Below are 25512 nucleotides of genomic sequence, written 5' to 3' on the forward strand. Positions count from 1 at the left end.
AGTGTACACTTCCTTGGCTTGTCTTTGTTTGTTTAACATTCTAGAACCTTGCATTCTATACATTAAAACTGACAAATAATCGGCTATATATCATTATGTATTTATAGAAAACTGTAAGCCCATGCTGTAAAAATCCCAGGCTCCTAGAAAACCTGGATTCTGGCGTTTCAATCCATCAGTCGCCTCGGTTGTTCATTAGTGACTAAACGAGGTTCTCTTTCCACGGCGATTTTGTTTTGCCGATGTATTCGCCTCTATCAACGGCTAAGCGAGTTTCTCTGTCCTTGGAGGTTTCTTTCTCCTGATGCACTCACCTCGTCTGCCTATTAACAGCTAAGTGAGTTTCTCTTTTCTCAACGGTTTCACTTTGGCAACAGGGTCACTGTCTTCGAGCTTCATGCTGTAGCCTCGCACTTCCAGGCTGGACAGACACAAACACACACTTACACTCTCTCAGGGATGCCAGGGGCAACGACCCGGCCGGGACGCCGTGAGGGACCGGATGTGGGTCTGCGCCCACCCTGGATCACGTGGGGGCCACCATCCTGGTTGCTTTGGGGGCCACGGGTTGAGGGCATGGAAGCCCCACCCTGTAGGGGCCCGTGGTCACCGCCAGGAGGCGCCCCAATGCCTTGGGGACCTGTTACCTCAGCACTTCCGCCACACCAGGAAGTGCTGGGGGGAAGATTTATAAGGACACCCGGAGAGCTGCCAGGAGAACAGCCGGCACTTCCGCCACGCTAGGGCGTGGCCAAGAGGGGAATGCCGGGAATCACCTGGAGCTCATCCGGGAGACTATAAAAGGGGCCGTCTCCCTTCATTCAGGGCTGGAGTCGGGTGGAAGAAGGACAAGGCACAAGAGAGGTGTGGAGGCGGCCTGAGAAGAGGCATTTGTGTGGCCAGGACTGTGTGTTGGGGTTTGTGCACTTTTGGACTGGGTCTTAGTGACCATTTATTGTAAATAAAACGTGTGGTGGTGAAGAACATGTCCGCCTGTCTGTGTCCGGGTCGGCTCCACAACGCGTAAATGTTTATAAGATGATAGCCTGTGATCACTAGCCAATTTAGTTAAGCTTTTCCACTGCTTATGTTTAGAAACAAGACATTTTTTGTCAATTTTACTCTAACATTAGAGAAGCAGTACTAAGATGAATGAGTTGATAGTTTACACTGTAGTTTTCCATTTCCCCTCCTGTACAGCACACTGCATTTAAATGGATGTTTAAGCACTTGTACGAAACTTGCCTTGCTCTGTGTACAAAAATTATCAAGAAGTCTAATCTGACGTTATGTGACGTAATTTGTCTAGTACAAATCAAAGTACTGTAGATCAACACATGAGAGATAATCTAAAATGTTGTGTGTGGTTCTCAAAACAGATAACGGCACAACAGAGGCAGAAAAACAAGCAACTAGACTGATTCCAGGACTTCAGGGTTTGAGTTAGGAGGCAAGATTGAGAGAGTTGAAGCCCTAATGCAGTTTGAGTTGTTGTGTAATATTTAAAACTCTTGGGATGCCTTTCCTCAGTAATCTTTTATTGATCTTACATGGATACGTTAATCATAGCTCTGCCTGGTTAAGCACCACAACCAACTTCAGTCCCACTTGCTGCTTCTAAAAAACTGATATTTTATAAGATAGGACTTGTAACTTTTCTCTTAAGCAGCATTCAAGTACTGTATAAGTTCAATAAAACCTTTTTGTAGAGACTGAATGAAATTGATAAACTTCAGTCAAAATCTGTTTTTTGGTTATGTATTTGCAGGTTACTTGTCAGTTTTTCATTTGTGAAAGTTAACTTGGTCCTTTGTCCTTTGACAGTGGTGCATGATGTATGATGTACATACATACATACATACATACATACATACATACATACATACATACATACATACATATATAAATATATATATACACACACACACACACATATACTATGGGGTGCCAAACTGGCAAATAAATTGATTTTGTGAATATATAAGTCGGCGTCAAAATCTATAAAGTCATTCCCGAATATATAAAGTCAAAACTTGAATATATAAAGTTAGCGTCGGAATATATAAAGTCATCGCTGGAATATATAAAGTCAAAACCTGAATATATAAAGTCAGCGTTGGAATTTATAAAGTTATTCCTGATTATATAAAGTCAACATCGGAGTATATCAACTCACTCCTGAATATATAAAGTGAAAGTCAAAATCTATTGATTGAAACGACTCTGAACTGAACTAAGTTAACAAAAACGTATTCAGAAAAATAAATTAAAAAAACACTGTTCGGTTAATGTTTTGAAAATGATGCATGTGCCCTGCCCAGGATTGGTTCCTGCCTTGCGCCCAGTGTTGGCTGGGATTGGCTCCAGCAGACCCCCGTGACCCTGTGGTCGGATTCAACGTGTTGGGAAATAGATGGATATTCCGACGCTGACTTTATATATTGAAGTTTTGACTTTATATATTGCGGCGCTTACTTTATAGCCTGTATTCTGACGCTGACTTTATATATTCAAGATTTGACTTTATAGATTCCAGCGCTGTCTTTATATATTTAAGTTTTTACTTTATATATTCCAGCGCTTACTTTCGGAATATATAAATATTCCAACGCCGTCTTTATATACTCAGGTTTTGACTTTATATACTTGGGAATGACTTTAGGCTATATATTCAAGTTTTGACTTTATATATTCCAGCGCTGACTTTATATATTCAAGTTTTGACTTTATATATTCCGACTTTGACTTTATATAATCGGGAATGACTTTATATATAAACTTTTGACTTTATATAGTTAAATGTAGTCATCATTGCATAACTTTTTCTTTACCATAGAAATTTAAAGACTAAATTCAACTTCCATTCCTAACAAAGATATTTCTGGCGACTAAATAGAAGCTACTTATATCCAAATTCGAGCTATTGAGCTGTCGCCTGCCTGCCTGAATAAATCGCCCTCGCTTTGCTCTTACTTTTTTACCGTTCATTTAATCATGGCTAGTGGCGGAAAAATTATAAAATGGAAGGAGGATTACACTGAGTATGGCTTTACCAAAACAATTATTGATGGCGAATCGATTATTCATAAAGCTTCAATTGGTGATCTGTTTTTCTGTGTTAACCTCATATTTTTTCATACTTCCTCTCAAACCAAGGGGGTGCGAGGCTAAAATGAATCGGGAAGCACTGATCAATGTAATCGGTGTACCAGGAAATCATGCATTGACAGAAGTTCCCCTTTGCTTGTGATTAAATGCTTGATTTTTAACGCGTTATGGAGCACATGCATCAAGCTTCTCAGCTGTGCTTGTGCTAAGAAAAGGAAACATTTTAAAAATACTAACACGATTGTCAATGTAACCTTTTGTAAGTAGTGCCTGGAGGATTCAGTGTGGACAAACTCTAGACACAACGTGTGTATTAACTTGTGGATTTTTCTGTGAGTATTTGATGGCAGCGTCACAAAGTCGTAACACTGCGTTAGTTGCGGAGCGCAGCTCAGAGCGAAATGAGGTGAAAGGGGGGGGAGATGATGACGTGACTCCCCCACCCGCCTTAACTGTCAATCCCCCACAAACACAGTCTCTCGGAATTTGCATTAACACAGCCCTTCACCTGCAATTTTAACTTAGTTACAAAGTGATCAAAACTTTCGTTTTATCCTGCGCCCTCTCATTAAACTTGTATCCCGCATGACAAACACCAGCAGCAGCCTGTCTATGAACTTAATTTAAACTTTAGGTTTACACCGTGCTTTGTTTCTAAAGTAGCAGCACTCATGAATATGATTGTATATGTCACTCACTCGCTTCTTATTGTTTCGCTGCCTTCTGAATTATATAATGCATGTTTTCTTCAGCGCTTTTTGGATCTCTTCCTGGTTTTCTATGCACTGCATTGACAGTCAGTTCACGTGATTACGTGGGAGGCGTGATGATGTCACACGAAACTCCCCCCCACGGCTTTCGAGCTCAACTCCATTACAGTATATGGAGAAAAATAGCTTCCAGTTATGACCGTTACGCGTAGAATTTTGAAATGAAACCTGCCCAACCTTTGTAAGAAGCTGTAAGGAATGAGCCTGCCAAATTTCAGCCTTCTACCTACACGGGAAGTTGGAGAATTAGTGATGAGTCAGTGAGGGCTTTGCCTTTTATTAGTATAGATTGTAGTGTATGTGTGTCACCTTGCGATGAGCTGAGACCTCGTCCAGGGATTGTTTCTCGGTCGTGCCCAATGCTTGTTGGAATGGACACATCCCTGGATTTATGGATTTAATCAATAAGCATCCCTTTCAGAGATATTGTGGTAAGGTGTTATCAGAATTTAATAGGTGGTTTAGGCAATTCGCAACACAGAGAAGCCAAACATGTTCTCGCCGTGATCTCGCACTGCCACCTGGTGGATTCCTCCAGATTTACGTAAAGTACGCGCGCAACTATGAACACTACAACGCTTGCGTAGCAAGAGTGTCTTCTGCAGCATGCGTCGTGTTGCATGAAGTATAACTCCGGCCTAAGACTGACGATGACTCCGTGCTGCTGTTATCTTTTTAACTGTTGACCTCATATATCTGAGGCATAGTAGGAAAAAATGCATGTAAATACTTGTACTATAAGCTCTGTACTTCTAATAATGCTCACTGTGGAAAGATGCTGTATCTTCTTCCGGCTCCTCCCGTTGGGCGTTGCCACAGCAGATCATCTTTTTAATGTTGTCCGCATTATGATCTGGCAAAATTTTACACCGGATGCCTCCCCTGATGTAACCTTCCCCATTTATCCGGGCTTGGGACGGAAAGATGCTGTATAGATATACTTATTTCAACAAAAAGTATTATAATTAAAAAAATATGAATTGTACCTTTGATTTTTGGTACCAAAGTATAATTTGTAAACATTACTGGACATCGCAAATGTAAGATAAGCTTTAAAAATTTGGACCTATTAGTCAAATTAAGCAAACGCAGCAAAGCAACACAATTGGAACAATCATTGGCACGCCTCGCTGGGAGACAAGAGCTTGTATTTACATTGGAGGCTTTCAAAAATGAGAAGATACTTAAATTCATATCCTGTCAATTTGCATTAAATTACAAACAAACCTTCTCAGATAATTAATTTTTTTCTTTTGTACTTTCTTTAGAGTGTCCGTCAGGAGGAGAAGGAAGTTTACAGGCAGTTACTGGAAGTGGTCTCAGGAAATCCATTATTGCCGTCCAAAGGGGACACAACATATTCTGCAGTTCGCTCACACCGGGACTTGTAAGTATTTTGGAGAAGAAACTAAATTTCCAAAGGATGTGTGTTTAAGGGGCTCCAACACCAAAAGCCCATTTAAGTATCTGACAAAGAAAATAATGTAGACTTGTGTAAATGATTAAAAACTTGCGTACAGGAAGGTGCTGCTCCCAAACACCAGTTTCCATGTGTCAACAGTAAGTGTTATTTGATTATAAACCTCATTTGAATTAAAACTACAGTCCATCTTGGAGGGAGTAATGTTAGTAGGAAATGACACAAATGTGGAAGAGTCAAATATTAATATAGTGAACCTATAAGAAGCAGATAAGGTAAGCTTCCCATGACCACCAAAAACCTTTCACCAAATATTGCACCACATTTTCTTCATAGTATATTTTCCTTATAACAAAACACTATTTTTTGACAAGATGCACGTTTCATAAAACGGTAACCATGAAATAACCCATAAAATGAAGTACACAAAACACAAATGGTAACATGCAAAATACATTTTTTTTTTTTTTGTAGTAATTCATTAGAACGCTGTGAACTTTTTATACTAATATCTCCTTGGTTTAAAAAAGGAAAAAAAAAATTTATAGTCAGTCATTATCCAACCCGCTATATCCTAACACAGGGTCATGGGGGTCTTCTGGAGCCAATCCCAGCCAGCACAGGGCGCAAGGCAGGAAGAAATCCCTGGGCAGGGCGCCAGCCCACCGCAGGTTTATAGTCACTGCTCTCGGAAAATACTGAGATGGACAAAGTCTCAACATTACCTCTGACATTGGCGTTGATGGATAGAAAATGACTTTGGAGAGTGTGAGAGAGACAGCGACTTAAGATAATCTGCCAGAAACATCTGCTATGGAGGCGAGTTGATGCTTAACCTTAAGGCTGCGATTGATAATGGGATTGGTAGCCTTGAAGCCTCTACAACAACAACATTTATTTATATAGCACATTTTCATACAAATACTCTATATTTATATAAATTTATATAAATACTCTAGCCAGTATATTCATTCACACCAAACTTCCTGCCCACAGCAGCTGCCGACATTTGGGTGCAAAGTTTATCTAACCGCTTTATTTTCTCACTAAGCTACATCAGTGACTTTACATGCTTGGGCTTGGATCCTGAAGGATTTGCACTAAAATTTGAGGGCAGTTGGATTATTGGAAGCTAAAATATGAAAATATGCAACAAATGCACAGGGAGCTCTTTACTCTACAACTGTAGGGTGAACAAGATTGGTGAAGCTCCTGACCACTAGTACGACCCTAACCACTCCCCAAACTTAAACATATTGTGAAGCTCATTTTTTTTCTCCTCATAGCCATGAGCCCTGCAAATATGTGAGGTTGCCAACACTAGAGTAAGAAAGTGGTTACAAATAAAATGCTTGAAGTTGAAAAAGTTAAAACGCGCAAATGTTGAGGACAGACTGTATATTCCCCACCAGATGAATATTTCTTAGTTCCGTTCCTCCATACTCACTAAGGCTGTTACCAGTAGATGGCCTAACACCCTGTCTTGGTTTCACTTCACTTCATTCTGGTTTGGTACAGTGTGCAATACTATCACCAGGTTAGTGCATTGTCTAACATAAAAGGCCAGTGCTACAAGGCAATACTTCAAGTATGTCCTTTTTTTTTTTAAAACAATTCACAGGCCCATGCTGGGACTACAGTGATTGGTCATCAATTGACCCAGTGGTCTGTCTCACCATGTAGCACTGTAATTGTGTAATTTTGCATTATTTTTTTGGCTATTACACAATATATATCTCAATATTTTGAAGTTTCCTTTAAAGCACTTCATAAATGCTTGATTTAACCCTTCAGTTCATAGTCACACCAATATAATGGTTCTCGTACTCTCTGCAAGCTGCAAGTCTTCATTAAATAATTCTTGTTTATATTCATTAGTGCTTTCTATTGGAACAATAGGCATCCAGCTCCTCTCCTGGCAGCGCTGCAGACCACGGTTCCGGAGCTGTCTTTGAGCCCCTGGTGGTGTCCACATTCTCCCATAAGGTTGAGCTTCCAAGCTCTGTGGCTCCCATACGCTCCCTCTTGCGCTCCTGGGAAAATATAGCCCATCTCTAGGCATCCCGGTGGGGAAAGGTCCCTGGACATCTATCACAATACACTGAGTGAACCATTTTGCAGAGTGTCTTTATAACATTTATTTAACAGTAATTCATAACATACACTCTTCTTCTTGCTACTTTGTGATTCTTAGATCTAAGGATCCTAACACCACCAGAAAGCAAGGTAAGATGTTTCGGACAGCTGGAAAACTGCATTTTGCAGTGGGCACAGGCCTGAGAACTTAGTGATCAGTGTCATATAATCAAAAGCTAGCTACAGTATTACTAATGCAGGCATTTAGCCAGTTTAGGTTTCTCCTAGGAAATAATAGACATCCTACAATGCCAAAAATCTTCCAATTTTGAGTTCACTTAAAAATTAAGCTTTTATTTATTGTAAATACAGTATGGGGATATTTGCAATGGTATGAAGCTGTACTGTTTTTAGACATTTAAAATACTTAAATGTTTGCTTACCTTAGTGTGTCAATAAATATTTAATTAGCGATGCAATCCTTTTGCATTATATTTTAATATTTTATGTCCTATCAGAATGAGAGATTGATTCTTTTTTTTTATATACGTAAAATGAACATAGATAGCCACAGATCTCCTCTTTCAAGATGTTTGGTCCTTCATCAGTTATGCAGGCTTTCAGTGCACTGCTGCTTTTTTACTAATAAATGGAGCATTGTCACAGGCCATGGTGACGAACTTTCATTATTCGTTTCAGCTGTTTCACCATAACTTCTATAGTAGCTTTAGCTTACTTAGCCATGCATTCGTTTACATAAACAATATATGTATTTGGTATTTTTTCAGGTTAACCCTTAAACCGCCAGAATCGGCTATAGTCAGTTCCCAGTGCAATTTGCCAGCATTGCCCGGAGGCAAGTATATTTGGCAAAGTACATTAGTTGAACTCCACAACTGGTTAAAGTCGGTTTCCAGTGCAGTTTGGAAGGGTTCGGTGGCAACTGGGCGACAGGCAACCCGATGGAAAGACAATTCAGCGAAGAAACAACTTGGCGAAATACAACTCGGCAACATCCTTTATCAGTTGGGTAATAGTTAGGCTCAAAGAGATTTTTTTAATTATGTTTAAATGACAATGTGATTTAAAATGTTGAAAATAAATTTATATAATTGATGAACAAACTTTATTCTGCAGATGGAATAAACTCTTATCTTACATCATCTTCTGCAACCAAAATTGCTAATCCTTTATATTAACTGTATTGATTGTAATCGTATGATAAAGTTATTTGAAATACAAAAGGTGACCTGTGAGCACGACTTAAAGAATATCTTTACTCTCAACGTATTGGGACTCTCATAAAGCAGGTGACTCTGGATTTTTCGTTCACCCTACGTTGTCATTTAAATATCATTAAAAAGTCTCTTTGAACCTAACTGCTACCTAACTGGTAAAAGTTGCATGCGAGTTGTCTGTTGCCCAGTTGCCCCTGAACGATTTGGAAGCACGTCAGAGTCAAGTATTTTCGGCGACATACATTTGGCTACGTACATGCATTGAACTCGGCAACCAGTTAAAGTTGTTTCCTAGTGCAATTTGCCAGCACACCGGAGCCGAGTATATTCGGCGATGTATATTCAGTGAATGCTGCAAAACCCGGCTATAGTCATGTTTCAGTGCAGTTTGCCAGCACGCAGGGGGCAGGGTATATTCGGCGACATATATTCATTGAACGCTGCAAACAGCTATTGTTGCTTCCCAGAGTAATTTGCCAGCATGCCTGAGCTGATCAGTCAGTGTCGTATATTTATTGAGCAGCCAACTCATGACAACTGCCGGCCCCGGCAGCACTGCAGCATTACTGTCACTGAGATTCAGCCATTGCACTAGACTAACCTGCAAGCATCGGCGTTGGCCTCTGTGTGCTCTGTGTGCTGCCAGTTTAAGCGCAGTTGGCTCAGTGATTTACTAAATTTCATCAATGGCGTCATTTGCACCATTGACATATAATAATTGATTGTTCCAGTAGTTTTTTAAATACACACGTGGACAAAATTGTTGGTACCCTTCAGTCAATGAAAGAAAAACTCAAAATGGTCACAGAAATAACTTTAATCTGACAAAAGTAATAATAAATAAAAATTCTATGAAATTTAACTAATAAAAGTCAGACATTGATTTTCAACCATGCTTCAACAGAATTAATAAAAAAAAAACTCATGAAACAGGCCTTGACAAAAATGATGGTACCCCTAGAAAAGAGGGACATGTTAATCCAAGGTGTGTCCACTAATTAGCATCACAGGTGTCTACAATCTTGTAATCAGTCAGTGGACCTATATATAGGGCTCCAGGAAGTCACTGTGTTGTTTGGTGACATGGTGTGTACCACACTCAACATGGACCAGAGGAAGCGAAGGAAAGAGTTGTCTCAAGAGATTAGAAAGAAAATTATAGACAAGCATGTCAAAGGTAAAGGCTATAAGACCATCTCGAAGCAGCTTGATGTTCCTGTGACTACAGTTGCACATATTATTCAGAAATTTAAGATCCATGGGACTGTAGCCAACCTCCCTGGACATGGCCGCAGGAGGAAAATTGATGACAAATCAAAGAGACGGATAATATGAATGGTAACAAAAGAGCCCAGAAAAACTTCTAAAGAGATCCAAGGTGAACTTCAAGCTCAAGGAACATCAGTGTCAGATCGCACCATCCGTCGTTGTTTGAGCCAAAGTGGACTTCATGGGAGACGACCAAGGAGGACACCATTGTTGAAAACAAATCATAAAAAGCCAGACTGAATTTGCTAAACTACATGTGGACAAGCCACAAAGATTCTGGGAGAATGTCCTATGGACAGATGAGACAAAAATTGAACTTTTTGCCAAGGCACATCAGCTCTATGTTCACAGACGGAAAAATGAAGCATATCAAGAAAAGAACACTGTCCCTTCTGTGAAACATGGAGGAGGCTCTGTTATGTTCTGGGGCTGCTTTGCTGCACCTGGCACAGGGTGTCTTGAATCTGTGCAGGGTACAATGAAATCTCAAGACTGTCAAGGGATTCTAGAGAGAAATGTGCTGGCCAGTGTCAGAAAGCTTGGTCTCAGTCGCAGGTCATGGGTCTTGCAACAGGACAATGACTGTAATGGAAGGATTTTTCTAAAGAGAGGAAGGGAATCAAGAAAGCAGTTGGGCGTTGGTCGCTTCAGTGCGAAACCCAGCTGCATTACTAATGTTTTGGGAGAAACAGCCGGGAATGTTCTAAAGATACAGCCATGGCTATGTAAGGAGTTGTTTTTCACTTCGAGAGGCTTTTTTCACATGTAAGCATATTACTGTGTCTTCTAGTACTAGGCACTGCTTCAGTCAAGGCCAAATGCCGTGTCTCGTGGAAGGGGGGGTGTGTATGCTGAAACTGATCACTTCTGCATACACTGCTTCCACGTAGGCCGCTTTTGGGCAAGGACACCTAATTAGTATATAAGGGAAGGTTCCGCCCTCAGTTTCTTTGGACGCTCAACCGTGGGGAAAGGCGCACACCGCCCGGTCTTATCTGATAAAAGGCACATGGGTTGATCCTCTGACGACACACATGCGGGCTCCCTCAGTCTACTGGTCTAGGATGATGGCTCTGGGTCTTTTGATGTATGTTACTGTATGTATGTATGTTATTGTAAGTATAAGTTTGTCTCTTTAAGCATATATATTTATTTCTATAACCCATTCATATGTATTTATATGTTATAATTGAATAAGTAAATTTTATTGAAGTATTGGACCTCTTCTCTCTGATTTTTGCCTACTTATGTTTTAATCCCTTGAACCATTTTCCCAAATCAAAACAATGACCCAAAACACACAGCTAAAAACACCCAAGAATGGCTAAGAGGAAAACATTGGACTATTCTAAAGTGGCCTTCTATGAGCCCTGACCTCAATCCTATTGAGCATCTTTGGAAAGAGCTGAAACATGCCGTCTGGAAAAGGCACCCTTCAAACCTGAGACAACTGGAGCAGTTTGCTCATGAGGAGTGGGCCAAAATACCTGCTGAGAAGTGCAGAAGTCTCATTGACAGTTACAGGAATCGTTTGATTGAAGTGATTGCCTCAAAAGGTTGTGCAACAAAATGTTAAGTTCGGGGTACCATCATTTTTGTCCAGGCCTGTTTCATGAGTTTATTTTTTTAAATAATTCTGTTGAAGCATGGTTGAAAATCAATGTCTGACTTTCATTGGTTAAATTTCATAGAATTTTTATTTATTATTACTTTTGTCAGATTAAAGTTATTTCTGTGACCATTTTGAGTTTTTCTTTCATTGACTGAAGGGTACCGACAATTTTGTCCATGTGTGTAGTTTTTACAGTTCATTGGCAGTGTGTAAAATGATCAGTGTTGCTGTAATTGTGATGCCCTTTATATGGGGAAAAAAAATGTGCTCCAAAAAAAAGTGCAGCAAAAAAATTTGGCATCCAGGGGTGCATTAACACCCAAGTATGTGGTGGTTTAAGGGTTAAGAACATAAAATACAGAGGAGAAAAGGTAATTTTGCAGACCACTGTATTAATACATATTACATATATTAATACAGATTTTTTAGGATGGCAGAGTTAAACAAGTAGTCAAATACTGTTGACATGCTGTCCACAAGTTTGCTACGGGGTGGTGGTGGGGTGGGAGCGTTGTTGAAATAAATAGCTAATGAATTTCACTTCTCAAATTTCCCATATGCATATTGGCAGCATCTAAAGCTTTCTATCCTTATGGTCTTCGGCTAGCTGCTGATCAGTTTCCACTCATTCCCAAGGGTAAGCCAGCCAATAAGGACACACAAACCAGCAAGAGTAAGGTTCAACAAAGATCTTAGTGATTGTATTTAGACAAAGCAAAGTGTTCAAAAAGTGCAGTGCTCCATCTGTTACAATAAATAAATTAATCTGGGATAAAAGCAGTGCCTTTAGTTGAGGTTAAAAAGTCAATGAATAAATAAATCCAAGGGTAAAATCCACTGCCAGAAATCCATTCTTTAAAAAAACAACCCTAAGTCACAGTACTTTCACCCTTAAAGCCTATGTCTCCTCTGTATACCCTTTAGGAGTCTCTGCAGTCTGAGGAGATGACCACCAACAGGTGCAGTCAACTTTTACCCAGGCTGCTTTCAACGAGGTACAGTGGGTACAGAAAGTATTCAGACCCCCTTCAATTTTTCACTCTTTGTTATATTGCAGCCATTTGCTAAAATCATTTAAATTCATTTTTTCCCTCATTAATGTACACACAGCACCCCATATTGACAGACAAAAAAAATAATTTTTGAAATTGTTGCAGATTTATTAAAAAAGAAAAACTGAAATATCACCTGGTCCTAAGTATTCAGACCCTTTGCTCAGTATTTAGTAGAAGCACCCTTTTGAGCTAATACAGCCATGAGTCTTCTTGGGAAAGATGCAACAAGTTTTTCACAACACCTGGATTTGGGGATCCTCTGCCATTCCTCCTTGCAGATCCTCTCCAGTTCTGTCAGGTTGGATGGTAAACGTTGGTGGACAGCCATTTTTAGGTCTCTCCAGAGATGCTCAATTGGGTTTAAGTCAGGGGTCTGGCTGGGCCATTCAAGAACAGTCACAGAGTTGTTGTGAAGCCACTCCTTCGTTATTTTAGCTGTATGCTTAGGGTCATTGTCTTGTTGGAAGGTAAACCTTCGGCCCAGTCTGAGGTCCTTAGCACTCTGGAGAAGGTTTTTGTCCAGGATATCCCTGTACTTGGCCGCATTCATCTTTCCTTCGATTGCAACCAGTCGTCCTGGTCAGGAGTCACTTGACCGACTGCTTCCTCTCCCGTTAGCACAGGCTCCGTTCAGCTTTTGCCTTTACAGTATTTTCACTTTTTTCCTCCTAATATCTCTCTGTCTCTTTTCTTCGATATAGTCCTGACTTCTGTTTCATGCTCAGGCTCCTCTTTATACTGCTATGAATGCAGGTACTGATTATAGACCCAAGAGTGCGAATGAGGCAGTTGTCTGAACCCCACGCATCTGCTTGTGAATGTGCGATCAACTGAACACCCTATCACCTTCCGGAGCTGCTCCACTATGCTACACATACAACACCACCCCTCTGAAACCTGAGCACTGGGTTTTTGTTTATTTAAAATTGTGCATCACCACAGACCCAAATGCAACTTACCAAAGTGTTGCATCAGATTATTTTGGTTTATTGAAATTCAACCAGTGACGAATACAGAAAAGAGTTTTAAAAGGCAAGATCAGAAGATCTGTATCCATTTGGTGCTGGAAGGACTCTTGTATTGTTTGCTTACATCACTTAATCTATTAATTTAATTGTAGTGGGACTTTACGTGATTCCTGAAGCAAAGGTACATGTCTGGAGAATACTCTCAGAAATCTTGGTGATAGGTAGCGGTGAAATCTGCTGCTGAAAAGACTGCCACAAACACCCACAACTTCATCCAGCCTGTGCCCTGTAAATGTTCGGGGCACAACTGAAAATACAAGTAAAGCAACATTTTGAAGGCTAGCAAAATGTATTAAATATATTTAGGTAATGGTAGTAGTTGCGTTCCTACAGCAGCCATTTGGAAACAGCATGTATATATTCTGGTATGGCATGTTTGGCTTGTGCAGTTAGACAGTAATTTGAACTTTCTTTAGTTATCAGTTTAGACATCCAGTGAGAACTTGGATGCAGTGCAGCCTTGTCCATGCCATGGTTTTCCTGGTATCATTAGGCACATTTAGCGTTTTGGGTATACTGGTGACAAAATGTACATCTGCTTTGGCTCTTCATTATCAACAGCAAAAAGACCTCCTTTTACAGGTATTTTCTCCTCTCCTTTTAACGAAGTATGATGGCATGCCGCTTAGCTTGAATGTGCATTTTTTGAACCTCACATTTACTCCAACTGTGTCATCATAACTGTGAGCAACAGAGATCAGACAGTCAGTGCAAATGCACACCATTTCACTTTAATGTTTAAATTAACGCCCCTACTTTGAGCTCCACCATCATGATCGGTTTGGAAACCTCACACTCCGTGGTTTGTCTAGTTCAGGGTTCTCAAACTTCGGTCCTGGTGGGCTGTAGTAGCTGCAGGTTTTCATTCTAACCCATTTCCTAATCATTGCCCTGTTTTCAGTTCATTAAGGTTTGTGGGAATTTATTTGGCATGGTGTACTTGAGATCATTTTCCTGTATCATGACCCAGTTTCGGCTAAGCTTTACCAGTTAGACAGATGGTCTTGCATTTGAAACTAGAATACTTTCGTATCCAGAGAAGTTCATGGTTGACTCAATTACTGCAAGATGCCCAGGTCCTGTGGCTGCAAAACACCCAAATCATCACCCTACCACCACCATGCCTCACAATTGGTATGAGGTGTTTGTGCTGTTGTGCTGTGTTTGATTTTCGCCAAACGTGGTGCTGTGCATTATGGCCAGATATCTCAAGTCTTGTGTTTTGTTCAGATGCAACTTTGTAGACCTAAGCTGTGCTGGCATGTGTGTGGTGTTTATTTATTTATATATATGTATATATATGTATGAAGAGGCGTTCTCCTGGCAAGCCATATTTCTTCAGTCTTTTTCTAATTGTTCTGTCATTAACTTTTTTTTTCTTTTCTTTAACATTTTACTTATTTTGTTAAAATCAAATAATATTCCATACAAGCAATTCAAGTTTAACAAAACTAGGTTCGGAACAAATCGACTCCCACCCATGAGAAAGAGAGCTAGGTTAGCAGAGTAAAACTTTGGTAATAGTAAAAATATGTAGATAAATAAATGAATAGAATAAAAAGAGGGGAGAGAATCCGGTTCCTCAATGCTTTAAATGCTTATTCTAAAATTGTAGTTATCAGATCCTGCCAGCTTTTGGAAAAGCTTTGAACAGATTCTGTAAGTGAGAATTTGATTTTTTTTCCAATTTTAGATAATATATAACATCAGTTACCCACTGACTTCAAGGAGGTAAGTTAGAATTCTTCCAGTTCGGCAAAATAAGCCTACATGCCAATAGTGAAATACAGGCAATTACAGTTTTTGTCCTTCTCCACTTTAAGCCCCTCTGTGAGCCCACCAAACGGTGGATTAGGAGGGATTGTGACACCAGGCTGTCTGAGAGGCAGTGAAAGATTTTTGTCCAAAATTGTTAATTTGGTGCAGGCCCAAAACATGTGGCCCAGTGAGGCTGGAGCTTGATTGCAACATTTGCAGGTTGGATCTTGCCAAGAAAACATTTTGGACAATTTTTAAACAAGACAGCTGTGCTTGATATATAATTTTAAGTTGAATAATTGTACGCTTTGCACATATGGAACTCGAGTGAATTCTGTGTATTGTTGCCTTCCACTCCTTTTCTGAGATGTTGAGTGAAAGATCTTTTTCCCAGTGTACTCTGGGATCTTTAAAAGGAAGGGCTTTAAAATGTTTTTATATATTAATGAAATGCTGTCTGAGTCCTGGAGGCTGATCGATATTTCTTTCGAAATAGCATTAGGTGGGAGGTGAGGAAAATTGGGCAGGTTTTGTTTAACAAAGTTTCTAATTTGAAGGTTAGTGAAAGAAATCCATCCATCCATCCATTGTCCAACCCGCTGAATCCGAACACAGGGTCACGGGGGGTCTGCTGGAGCCAATTAGTGAAAGAAATGTGTTGCTGAAAAGTTAAATTTAGAGTGTAATTATTCGTAGGAGATAAAGACTTTGTCTATATACAGATCTCTAACTGATTTAATCCTGAATGTTTTCCAAATTTTAAAGACTGCGTACATTTGACAGGGTGGAAAAAGGTGTTTCTCGTGCATAGGTGCCACAGATAACAGCTTCTCTATCTTAAAATCCTTCCTACATTGGTTCCATATTCTCAGCGAGTGAAGCACTATTGGGTTCTGTCATGAACTTATAACGTTTAACTTGCTTCCTGAGGCTTGTAGAGTCTGAGATGTAGCATTTGGGCTTTTTGCAATTTGTCTGAGCTTTGCACCGACTGGGTGAATTTGCTGGGAAGATTGGCACCTGTCTTGAATGTTTTCTGCTTGTGGATAATCTTTCTCACTGCAGAACGATGGACTTCAAACTGTTTGGCAATGGCCTTCTAACCCTTCCCAGATTAACGGTCAACATCAATTGCTTCTCTGAGATCAGTGCTGATGTCCTTCCTTCTTTGGCATTGGGTTAACACACACCTGAATGCTCCAGACCAGCAAACTGCCAAAACTTCTGCTTTATCGAGGTGGTCACACTTGCTGAATACCAGTTAACCAAGTTTCTTTGGTTAGCAGCACCTGGTGGCTAATTACCACTTTTATTCCTATGGAAGCAGTAAGGCTGGACTTAATTTTCCACACTCTGCCTTTGCATTTTGGCGTAGTTTTTGTTACATAAATGATAACTTGGTGTAATATGTCATGTGTTGTTGTTCATCTGAGGTTGTATTTGCCAAATTTCAAGACCTGCTAAGGATCAGATTATTATTTTTATGTCCTGATACATAAAACCTTTGAATTGGAAGAAAGTGGACTTTTCTTTTTCACACGACTGTCTATACATCTGTTCCTGTGAGACTGTGTGAATTGAACTCACAAACATATAGAACATGTTGTATACTTATCTTTAGTAGTTATAATGTTTATGTGTATGTTTGACTTAATCCAATAACTGCAAACATTGCTCATTTGTATTGCTTTTCTCGTTCCAGAACAAGTTTCCTAAGTCCTAATTGCTATCGGTTAAGAAAGACTACCAAAGGGGAAATAAGCGAGAACTCTTCTGAGCCCAGTGAAACACCAAGCCCTAAACTAATCTCTAGTGGTGGGTCAAGCACCATGGCAAGTCCTTTCTGGGCATCCAGTGATGCAGGGAGCCCATGTTCACAGTCTAATCATCTTTTGGAGAGGGATGGAATACAGGACACTAATTCTCAAGACACCCAGTCCTCAGGTGAGCAGAAATTTGACTATATGCAGCAGCACACAGAGCAACTTCATCCCTGCAACATTAGGTTGGAAGGAGTAATGAAACTGTTACTTGTTAAAATGAGACGCATTACTTCATAATGCAGGATCAGCCTTTACGTAAGAGTCAACGTAACAGAAAATATTTATGCATTATTTATGTAAAAATTTGTTTTATTATTTTATGCATGATTAATTAGAAATTGGAGCATGTCATCAGGCTTGGACATCAATTATTGCAGCCACTACTAGCTGTTAGTGTAAATGCGAAGAACAGACACTTCTATAGACCTGATGTCCAGGGCATACTCATATAGACTCTTACTACGGTCAGTTATATTTTAATCCATTATTGACTCTGATAGTTTGCTTATAAGTTCCCATTTTCACATTGAATTATCTAGCTTCTTTGTCAAGCTCATCCTGGGTATGACGTTAATCTGCATTCATCCATGCATGTTGGCCCTCCAACCTGCAGGGAAAAACTTGGGGGTTGGTGGCAGAATTCTCTGTATCTGGTGTTGCTTAAGTTGAATTAACTTTTTATTAACTTGCTCGTTTAAACTGCTGTCTGAAAGCTAATTCATATTTGCCACATCAGTGGATCCTCATTCTTACATGCAGACAGAGTGGTGTTATTTTCTTGTCAGTCGAGATTATCACAGCTGTTTGAAGTTATGTCTGCTCAACACTCAAGATTTTTGTCTGTGCTGAACTGTTTGCACATAAGTAAGGCATCACATACATCCCCAGATAGAGATATGCATGGACAAACTGTGGAAATTCAGGCTAAAACATATGAAAGAACAACCATTTTCATCCTGGGCTGATGTAGCCATGCACACTTTATGTCTGGTATAGTTTCTGGGAACCTTAAGACAACAACAGAATTTTGGAGTGACCAGTGTTAGTAGGTTGAAGGTTTACCCGGTGTGCTTTTTAAGCTTTTAATTTTACCTGCTAATTTCTTCACTTGTTTGTTTTATTTACTTATTGATTGGTTGATTTTTCAGCCCCAGACTCTGACTCTGTGATATTTGTGAAAGCCCAGAAGGCCAAAAAGGAGTCCAGGTATGCAGCTTGAGTAGTGATCTGATTGTGCATCATGCTGTGCTCAGTTGTGGGTGTGTTACATTTTGGCTGATGGCATTATCTTTTTATTTCTTTTTTACACAGTGCTTTCTATTTTCAAGCAGAGCTTTGGATTAAAGAACTGTAAGTTACTATTTATAAATATATATATATTTAACTGTTTTCTTGTTCATTTGACGTTTTTGATAGACAGTACAAACACTTTTTGCTTTGTGCCCCCAGTAACCTATCATCTATGGCGATGGAGCGAAAGCTTTAGATTCCAGTATTCAACGGATCTCGACATTTTAGGTTCCCCTGGTACCGAAAACATTGATATATCGATAATGATTGTGTGTGTCAGTTTCTTGAGGACGGTTATAGAGCTAAAACGGCCAGACAAGAATACCAAACTCAAAAATTAAGCCTGTTATGAGATGACGATGTATCCATCCATCCATCCTCTTCCGCTTATCCAAGGTTGGGTCGCGGGGGTAGCAGCTTAAGCAGAGAAGCCCAGACTTCCCTCTCCCGCCACTTTTCCAGCTCTTCTGGGAGAATCCCATGCTTCCCAGGCCAGCCGGGAGACATAGTCCCTCCAGCATGTCCTGGGTCTTCCCCGGGGCCTCCCCCTCGGTTGGACGTGCCCGGAACACCTCACCAGGGAGGCGTCCAGGAGGCATCCTGATCGGATGACTGAGCTCCTCACCCTATCTTTAAGGGAAAGCCCAGACACCCTGCGGAGGAAACTCATTTCAGCCGCTTGTATTCGCGATCTCGTTCTTTCAGTCACTACCCATAGCTCATGACCATAGGTGAGGGTAGGAACGTAGATCGACTGGTAAATTGAGAGCTTTGCCTTACGGCTCAGCTCCTTTTTCACCACGACAGACCGATGCAGAGCCCGCATCACTGCGGATGCCGCACATCCGCCTGTCGATCTCACGCCCATTCTTCCCTCACTCGTGAACAAGACCCCGAGATACTTGAACTCCTCCACTTGGGGCAGGATCTCTCCCCAACCCTGAGAGGGCACTCCACCCTTTTCCTGCTGAGGACCATGGTCTCGGATTTGGAGGTGCTGATTCTCATCCCAGCCGCTTCACACTCAGCTGCGAACCGATCCAGAGAGAGCTGAAGATCACGGCCTGATGAAGCAAACAGGACAACATCATCTGCAAAAGCAGTGACCCAATCCTGAGTCCACCAAACCGACCCCTTCAACACCCTGGTTGCGCCTAGAAATTCTGTCCATAAAAGTTATGAACAGAATCGGTGACAAAGGGCAGCCCTGGCGGAGTCCAACTCTCACTGGAAACGGGCTCGACTTACTGCCGCAATGCGACCAAGCTCTGACACCGGTTGTACAGAGACCGAACAGCTCTTATCAGGGGTCCGTACCCCATACTCCCGAGCACCCCCACAGGATTCCCGAGGGACACGGTCGAATGCCTTTTCCAAGTCCACAAAACACATGTAGACCGGTCGGGCAAACTCCCATGCACCCTCCAGGACTCTGCTAAGGGTGAAGAGCTGGTCCACTGTTCCGCGACCAGGACGAAAACCACACTGTTCCTCCTGAATCCGAGGTTCGACTATCCGACGGACCCTCCTCTCCAGAACCCCGAATAGACTTTTCCAGGGAGGCTGAGGAGTGTGATCCCTCTATAGTTGGAACACACCCTCCGTCCCCTTTTAAAGAGGGGACCACCACCCCGGTCTGCCAATCCAGAGGCACTGTCCCGATGTCCATGCGATGTTGCAGAGACGTGTCAACCAAGACAGTCCTACAACATCCAGAGCCTTAAGGAACTCCGGCGATCTCATCCACCCCGGGCCCTGCCACCAAGGAGTTTTTGACCACCTCGGTGACTTCAGTCCCAGAGAATGGGAGAGCCCACCTCAGAGTCACCAGGCTCTGCTTCCTCATTGGAAGGCATGTTAGTGGGATTGAGGAGGTCTTCGAAGTACTCCCCCACCGACCCACAACGCCCGAAGTCGAGGTCAGCAGCGCACCATCCCCACCATATACGGTGTTGACACTGCACTGCTTCCCTCCTGAGACCGGACGGTGGACCAGAATCTCCTCGAAGCCGTCCAAAGTGTTCTCCATGGCCTCCAAACTCCTCCCATGCCCGAAGTTTTGCCTCAGCAACAACGAAGCCGCATTGCTTGGCCTGCCGGTACCTATCAGCTGCCTCCAGAGACCCACAGGACAAAAAAGTCCTATAGGACTCCTTCTTCAGCTTGACGGCATCCCTCACCGCCGTGTCCACCAACGGGTTGGGGATTGCCGCACGACAGGCACCGACCACCTTACGGCCACAGCTCGGTCAGCGCCTCAACAATAGAGGCACGGAACATGGCCCATTCGACTCAATGTCCCCACCTCCCTCGGGGCGTGGTTGAAGTTCTGCCGAGGTGGGAGTTGAAGCTACTTCTGACAGGGGACTCTGCCAGCCGCTCCCAGCAGACCCTCACAACACGCTTGGGCCTACCAGGTCTGACCGCATCTTCCCCACCATCGAAGCCAACTCACCACCAGGTGGTGATCAGTTGACAGCTCGCCCCTCTCTTCACCCGAAAGTGTCCAAGACATATGGCGCAAGTCCATGACACAACCACAAAGTCGATCATCGACCTGAGGCCTAGGGTGTCCTGGTGCCAAGTGCACATATGAACACCCTTATGCTTGAACATGGTGTTCGTTATGGACAATCCGTGACGAGCACAGAAGTCCAATAACAAAACACCGCTCGGGTTCAGATCGGGGGGGCCATTCCTCCCAATCACGCCCTTCCAGGTCTCACTGTCATTGCCCGTGAGCATTGAAGTCTCCCAGCAAAACGAGGGAATCCCCAGAAGGTATGCCCTCTAGCACCCCTTCCAGAGACTCCAAAAAGGGGATGACGATGTACTGATTAGTTTTTGAACCGAATCATGCAAGAGAAAGAGACATACTAGAGGAACATTCAAATACCGTAATTATGCAATTAAGTATGAATTGTTCTCATCAATTGCTGTCATAATGACCTATTTCATGATCAGAAAGATCAGCATTAGATTGGTAAATAATTACTGAAATGTTAGAGAATAGCTTGGGTAACTTGATTCCTGGGGCGCAAAGCCTACTGATGGTCACACCCAAATTTTTTTACCAAGTCTGTGAGTGCCCTGTAGAACACGAAGTCTCATGTGACCAGGAAGTGACTCGGCACTGTAAATAAATGTTGTTTCTCAGTACATGAGGGCTCACAGCATAGAGGGAACTGGATTTGAAATTTAAAATGGTTAGCCTTGAGGTGCACTGGTTTGGTAGGCTGCACCTATTGAGCCACAAACATGTACATCCCTGAAGGTAAAATCTCTCAGTGTATGCTGCATGCAACCCATATTGTTGTGGTTAATGATTTAGTTGACTCTTTTCTCTAAGGCAACTTATAAAACAAAATTATTTGACCACCTTTAGAAGTGATTAGAAAGTACAAAAGATTACAAGCAACGGAGAGAAAAATGTAAAGCTGAGCAGAAGAATTACTCCAGTTAGTACCAAAGCTTGGTGAATGATTGGGTTACTGCCAAAATCCAGAATGTCAAACATTCTTTTATTATGTGTTGTTGGTTAAATTGGACCCCTCCAACAGTACCTTCCCTGAGTACCACATTCAGTGTGCTAGATCACACGTGTAATTCTAATCTCTTTTTATGCCTGCAGTACCAGCATGCATGATTTTCGGGCACATGAGAGGATGAAGCAAATAGAACAGCAAGAGGCACTGACTCTTAAGTTACAGAAGCAGGTGAGGTTAATTTTTTATATGGTGCCTTCTTCATTTAGGCTGATGTGCCAAGCACTTTTCATTATTCAGGTTCATCTTTTCTCCATTTCGATTTAGCGACTACATGAGGAAGGGCGACGGGACAAAGACCACATTGAGCTACATCTGCGTGTACCTCTAGAAAAGGAAGTACCAGTGACTGCAGTTGTAGAAGAAGTGCCAGTCAAGCCAGCAGAAGAGGAGTTCCCTGAGCTTACTAAGGTGACCCTTTTTGCTACAGTCTCCATTGTTTTCTTTTTTAGACTGGACAGGTGCATCTCAATAAATCAGAATATCATCGAAAAGTTAATTTATTTCAGTAATTTAGTTCAAAAATTGAAACTCATAATGTGGAACTTCGGGTCACGACCGTAATTCGCAACTCGATTTGGTCGTCACCCGAAGTAATTTTCCCCCATAGGATTGTATGTAAATACAATTAATCCGTTCCGGACCGTACGAGCTGTATGTAAATATCTATATATTTTTAAAGATTTTAAGCACAAAAATAGTTAATTATACCATAGAATGCACAGTGTAGTAGTAAACTAAATGTAAAAACATTGAATAACACTGAGAAAACCTTGAACAGAGAAAAGTAACATTGCAAGAGTTCACGCTATAGCCGTACGAACCGCTCTCTCTAAACACTTTTTTTTAATGAGTTTTAAGCACAGGAAATAAAATGAACATTTGAAAAATCCATAATTTATACAAAAACTAACCATAAACAACCAAGAAAAGTAACCTTGCATGAGTCGAGTTCTGGCATAAAGGAAGTGAGGAGGAACAGGGTGGAGAGGAGATTACAGTTTTGAGGTAAAGTCCTTCTGCGCGATGCACATCTGAAGGAGAACAATGTACTGTACAGGGAGACTGAACACGTGCGTAAATCACCGGTGCGTACGAACCGGAAGGAAAACGAAATAGAGCAAAAGAGTTCACAGTGAAGGCACAGAGAGAGACTGAACACGTGCGGAAATCACCGGCGTTCGAACCGGAAGGAAAACGAAATAGAGCAAAAGAGTTCACAGTGAAGGCACAGAGAGAGACTGAACACGTGCGGAAATCATTAGCGCGTATGAACCGGAAGGGAAACTGGCTGGTTCGTCACCCGCGTGTGTGTGGTTGTGAACAGATGCAAAAGTTTTTCGAACTTTTTAGTCGTAACCCGATTTGTACGTGTTCCGAGACGTTTGTGACCCAAGGTTTCACTGTATTATATAGATTCATTACACACAGAGTGATATATTTCAAGAGTTTATTTCTTTTCATTTTACTGCTTATGGCCTACATGTAATGTAAACTCAATATTCAGCATCTCAGAAAATCATTACATAAGACCAATATTAAAAGGATTTTTAATAAAGAAATGTTGGCCTCCTGAAAAGTATGTCCATGTACACACTCAATACTTGGTCGGTACTCCTTTTGCATGAATTACTGCATCAATGTGGCGTGGCATGGAGGCGATCGGCCTGTGACACTGCTGAGGTATTATGGAAGCCCAGGATGCTTTGATAGCGCTGTTCATCTCATTTGCATTGTTGGGTCTGGTGTCTCTCATCTTCCTCTTGACAATGCTCCATAGATTCTCTGTGGGGTTTAGGTCTGGCAAGTTTGCTGGCCAATCAAACACAGTGATACCATGGTCATTAAACCAGGTATTGGTACTTTTGGCAGTGTGGTCAGGTGCCAAGTCCTGCTGGAAAATGAAATCAGCATCTATATCTACATAATGCTTATCAGCAGAGGGAAGTATGAAGTGCCTTAAAACTTCCTGGTAGATGGTTGCGCTGACTTTGAACTTGATAAAACTCAGTGGAACAATGGTTCGGTGGCAACTGGGTGAAAAGACAACTCTGCGACATCCTCTACCAGTTAGGTAATAGTTAGGTTCAAAGAGATTTTTTAAATTATATTTAAATGACAACGTGATTTAAAATGTTGAAAATAAATGTATATAATTGACGAACAAACAACTCTATCTTGCATTATCTTCTGCAACCTTACATTATCTTCTGCAACCAAAATTGTTAATCCTTTATTGTATTGATTGTAACCGTATGATAACATTATTTAGAATACAAAAGGTGACCTTCTTGTACGGCTTAAGGAATATCTTTACTCTCAACGTATTGGGACTCTCATGAAGCAGGTGATTCTGTGGATTTTCTGGTCGCCCTACATTGTCATTTAAATATCATTAAAAAATTTCTTTGAACCTAACTATTACCTAACTGGTAAAGGATGTCGCCCAGTTGTCTTTGTCCAGTTACCCCTGAATGTGGAACAACACTGGTGTCACACATTTGGGAACCATCCTTTCACCAACTTGATGGTGTACAAACACCCTGCATGATGAACCGAAAATTTCAAATTTGGATTTGCCGGTCCAAGACTTCCTTCCAGTATGCAGTAGTTCACAGCCGGTACTTCAAGGCCCTATTTTGATCTTTACGTAGTGGCTTTCTAAGGCCTTGTTCACACGGGCGTTAAAATTGAGCGTTTTTTTGCGTTCGTAGCGTCCGGTGAGCGGATCAAGCGCGAGTGTTTTCTACGTAGGAGTCAATGAGAGTGTTCACACGGGCTTTGGTGACGCGGCGCTTGTCCAGCTGCGCGCTTATACAGCATCAAAAAGCGTTGCATCCAGCTTTTCTTGGCGTTCAAAACCCAACGAACGCAAGGAAACCGCTTCTAGTTCGCTTTTCTGAGCGCTTATTTTACGCCGGAGGAGCTTGGCATTTCAGTGCATAACACCGGTGTAAGCGCACACTCGACTACTGTTTCCTTACCTCAAAGTGACAAGTAGTCTCTCGGGCTAACACCAAGTCGCATATTGGTTGATCGGCGCTCAATGTGGCATTGCACCAGCTGTAGCAGACAATCAATAGTGGAAACCGACATCCGACAGTAATTAAAAACTTGCGCGGAAATTTTCGCATTTCTTCATAAAGCACAAAAAAACTTCCTTTAACCCGACGTTATGCAGTCAGAGGATGAACCCAGTAGCGGCGATTTTTCTCTCCCTACGTCGCCAGATACGAATATTTTTAAAACAAGGAGATTAATATCTAACATAGCAAAATGGTCCATATTGAAAGGAGGCACCTCAAATAAAACGACAAGGGCTTTCATATCCAGTTCCCGACACTGCCTCCACAGGTTAACACACAAACTACAATTTGGGCTGCAGGCTGGCATTAGACAGAGACAAACGAACGCCGGTGTAGAAGTCAATCGATCGCCACCACAAAATGCAACATAAACGTCTTGGACGTTCAGAGCAAGTTCGTTTATCCAAAAACTTAACGCCTGTGTGAACAAGGCC

At 41.6% G+C, this 25512-nt stretch overlaps 1 protein-coding gene across 1 annotated transcript in view; it reads left to right on the forward strand.

The window, feature by feature from the left end:
• Positions 1 to 25512, forward strand: part of si:dkey-21c19.3 (sentrin-specific protease 1) — an 82206-nt gene that overhangs the window by 33865 nt on the left and 22829 nt on the right. The window contains exons 7-12 of the mRNA XM_039746723.1: positions 5147 to 5265; positions 17037 to 17278; positions 18306 to 18363; positions 18469 to 18507; positions 22079 to 22163; positions 22260 to 22403. Coding sequence (XP_039602657.1) covers positions 5147 to 5265; positions 17037 to 17278; positions 18306 to 18363; positions 18469 to 18507; positions 22079 to 22163; positions 22260 to 22403 — 687 coding nt within the window. The remainder of the gene's footprint in view (positions 1 to 5146; positions 5266 to 17036; positions 17279 to 18305; positions 18364 to 18468; positions 18508 to 22078; positions 22164 to 22259; positions 22404 to 25512) is intronic.

This window comes from Polypterus senegalus, chromosome 3, assembly GCF_016835505.1.
Source record: "Polypterus senegalus isolate Bchr_013 chromosome 3, ASM1683550v1, whole genome shotgun sequence".
In the NCBI taxonomy this organism is placed as follows: Eukaryota; Metazoa; Chordata; class Cladistia; order Polypteriformes; family Polypteridae; genus Polypterus; species Polypterus senegalus.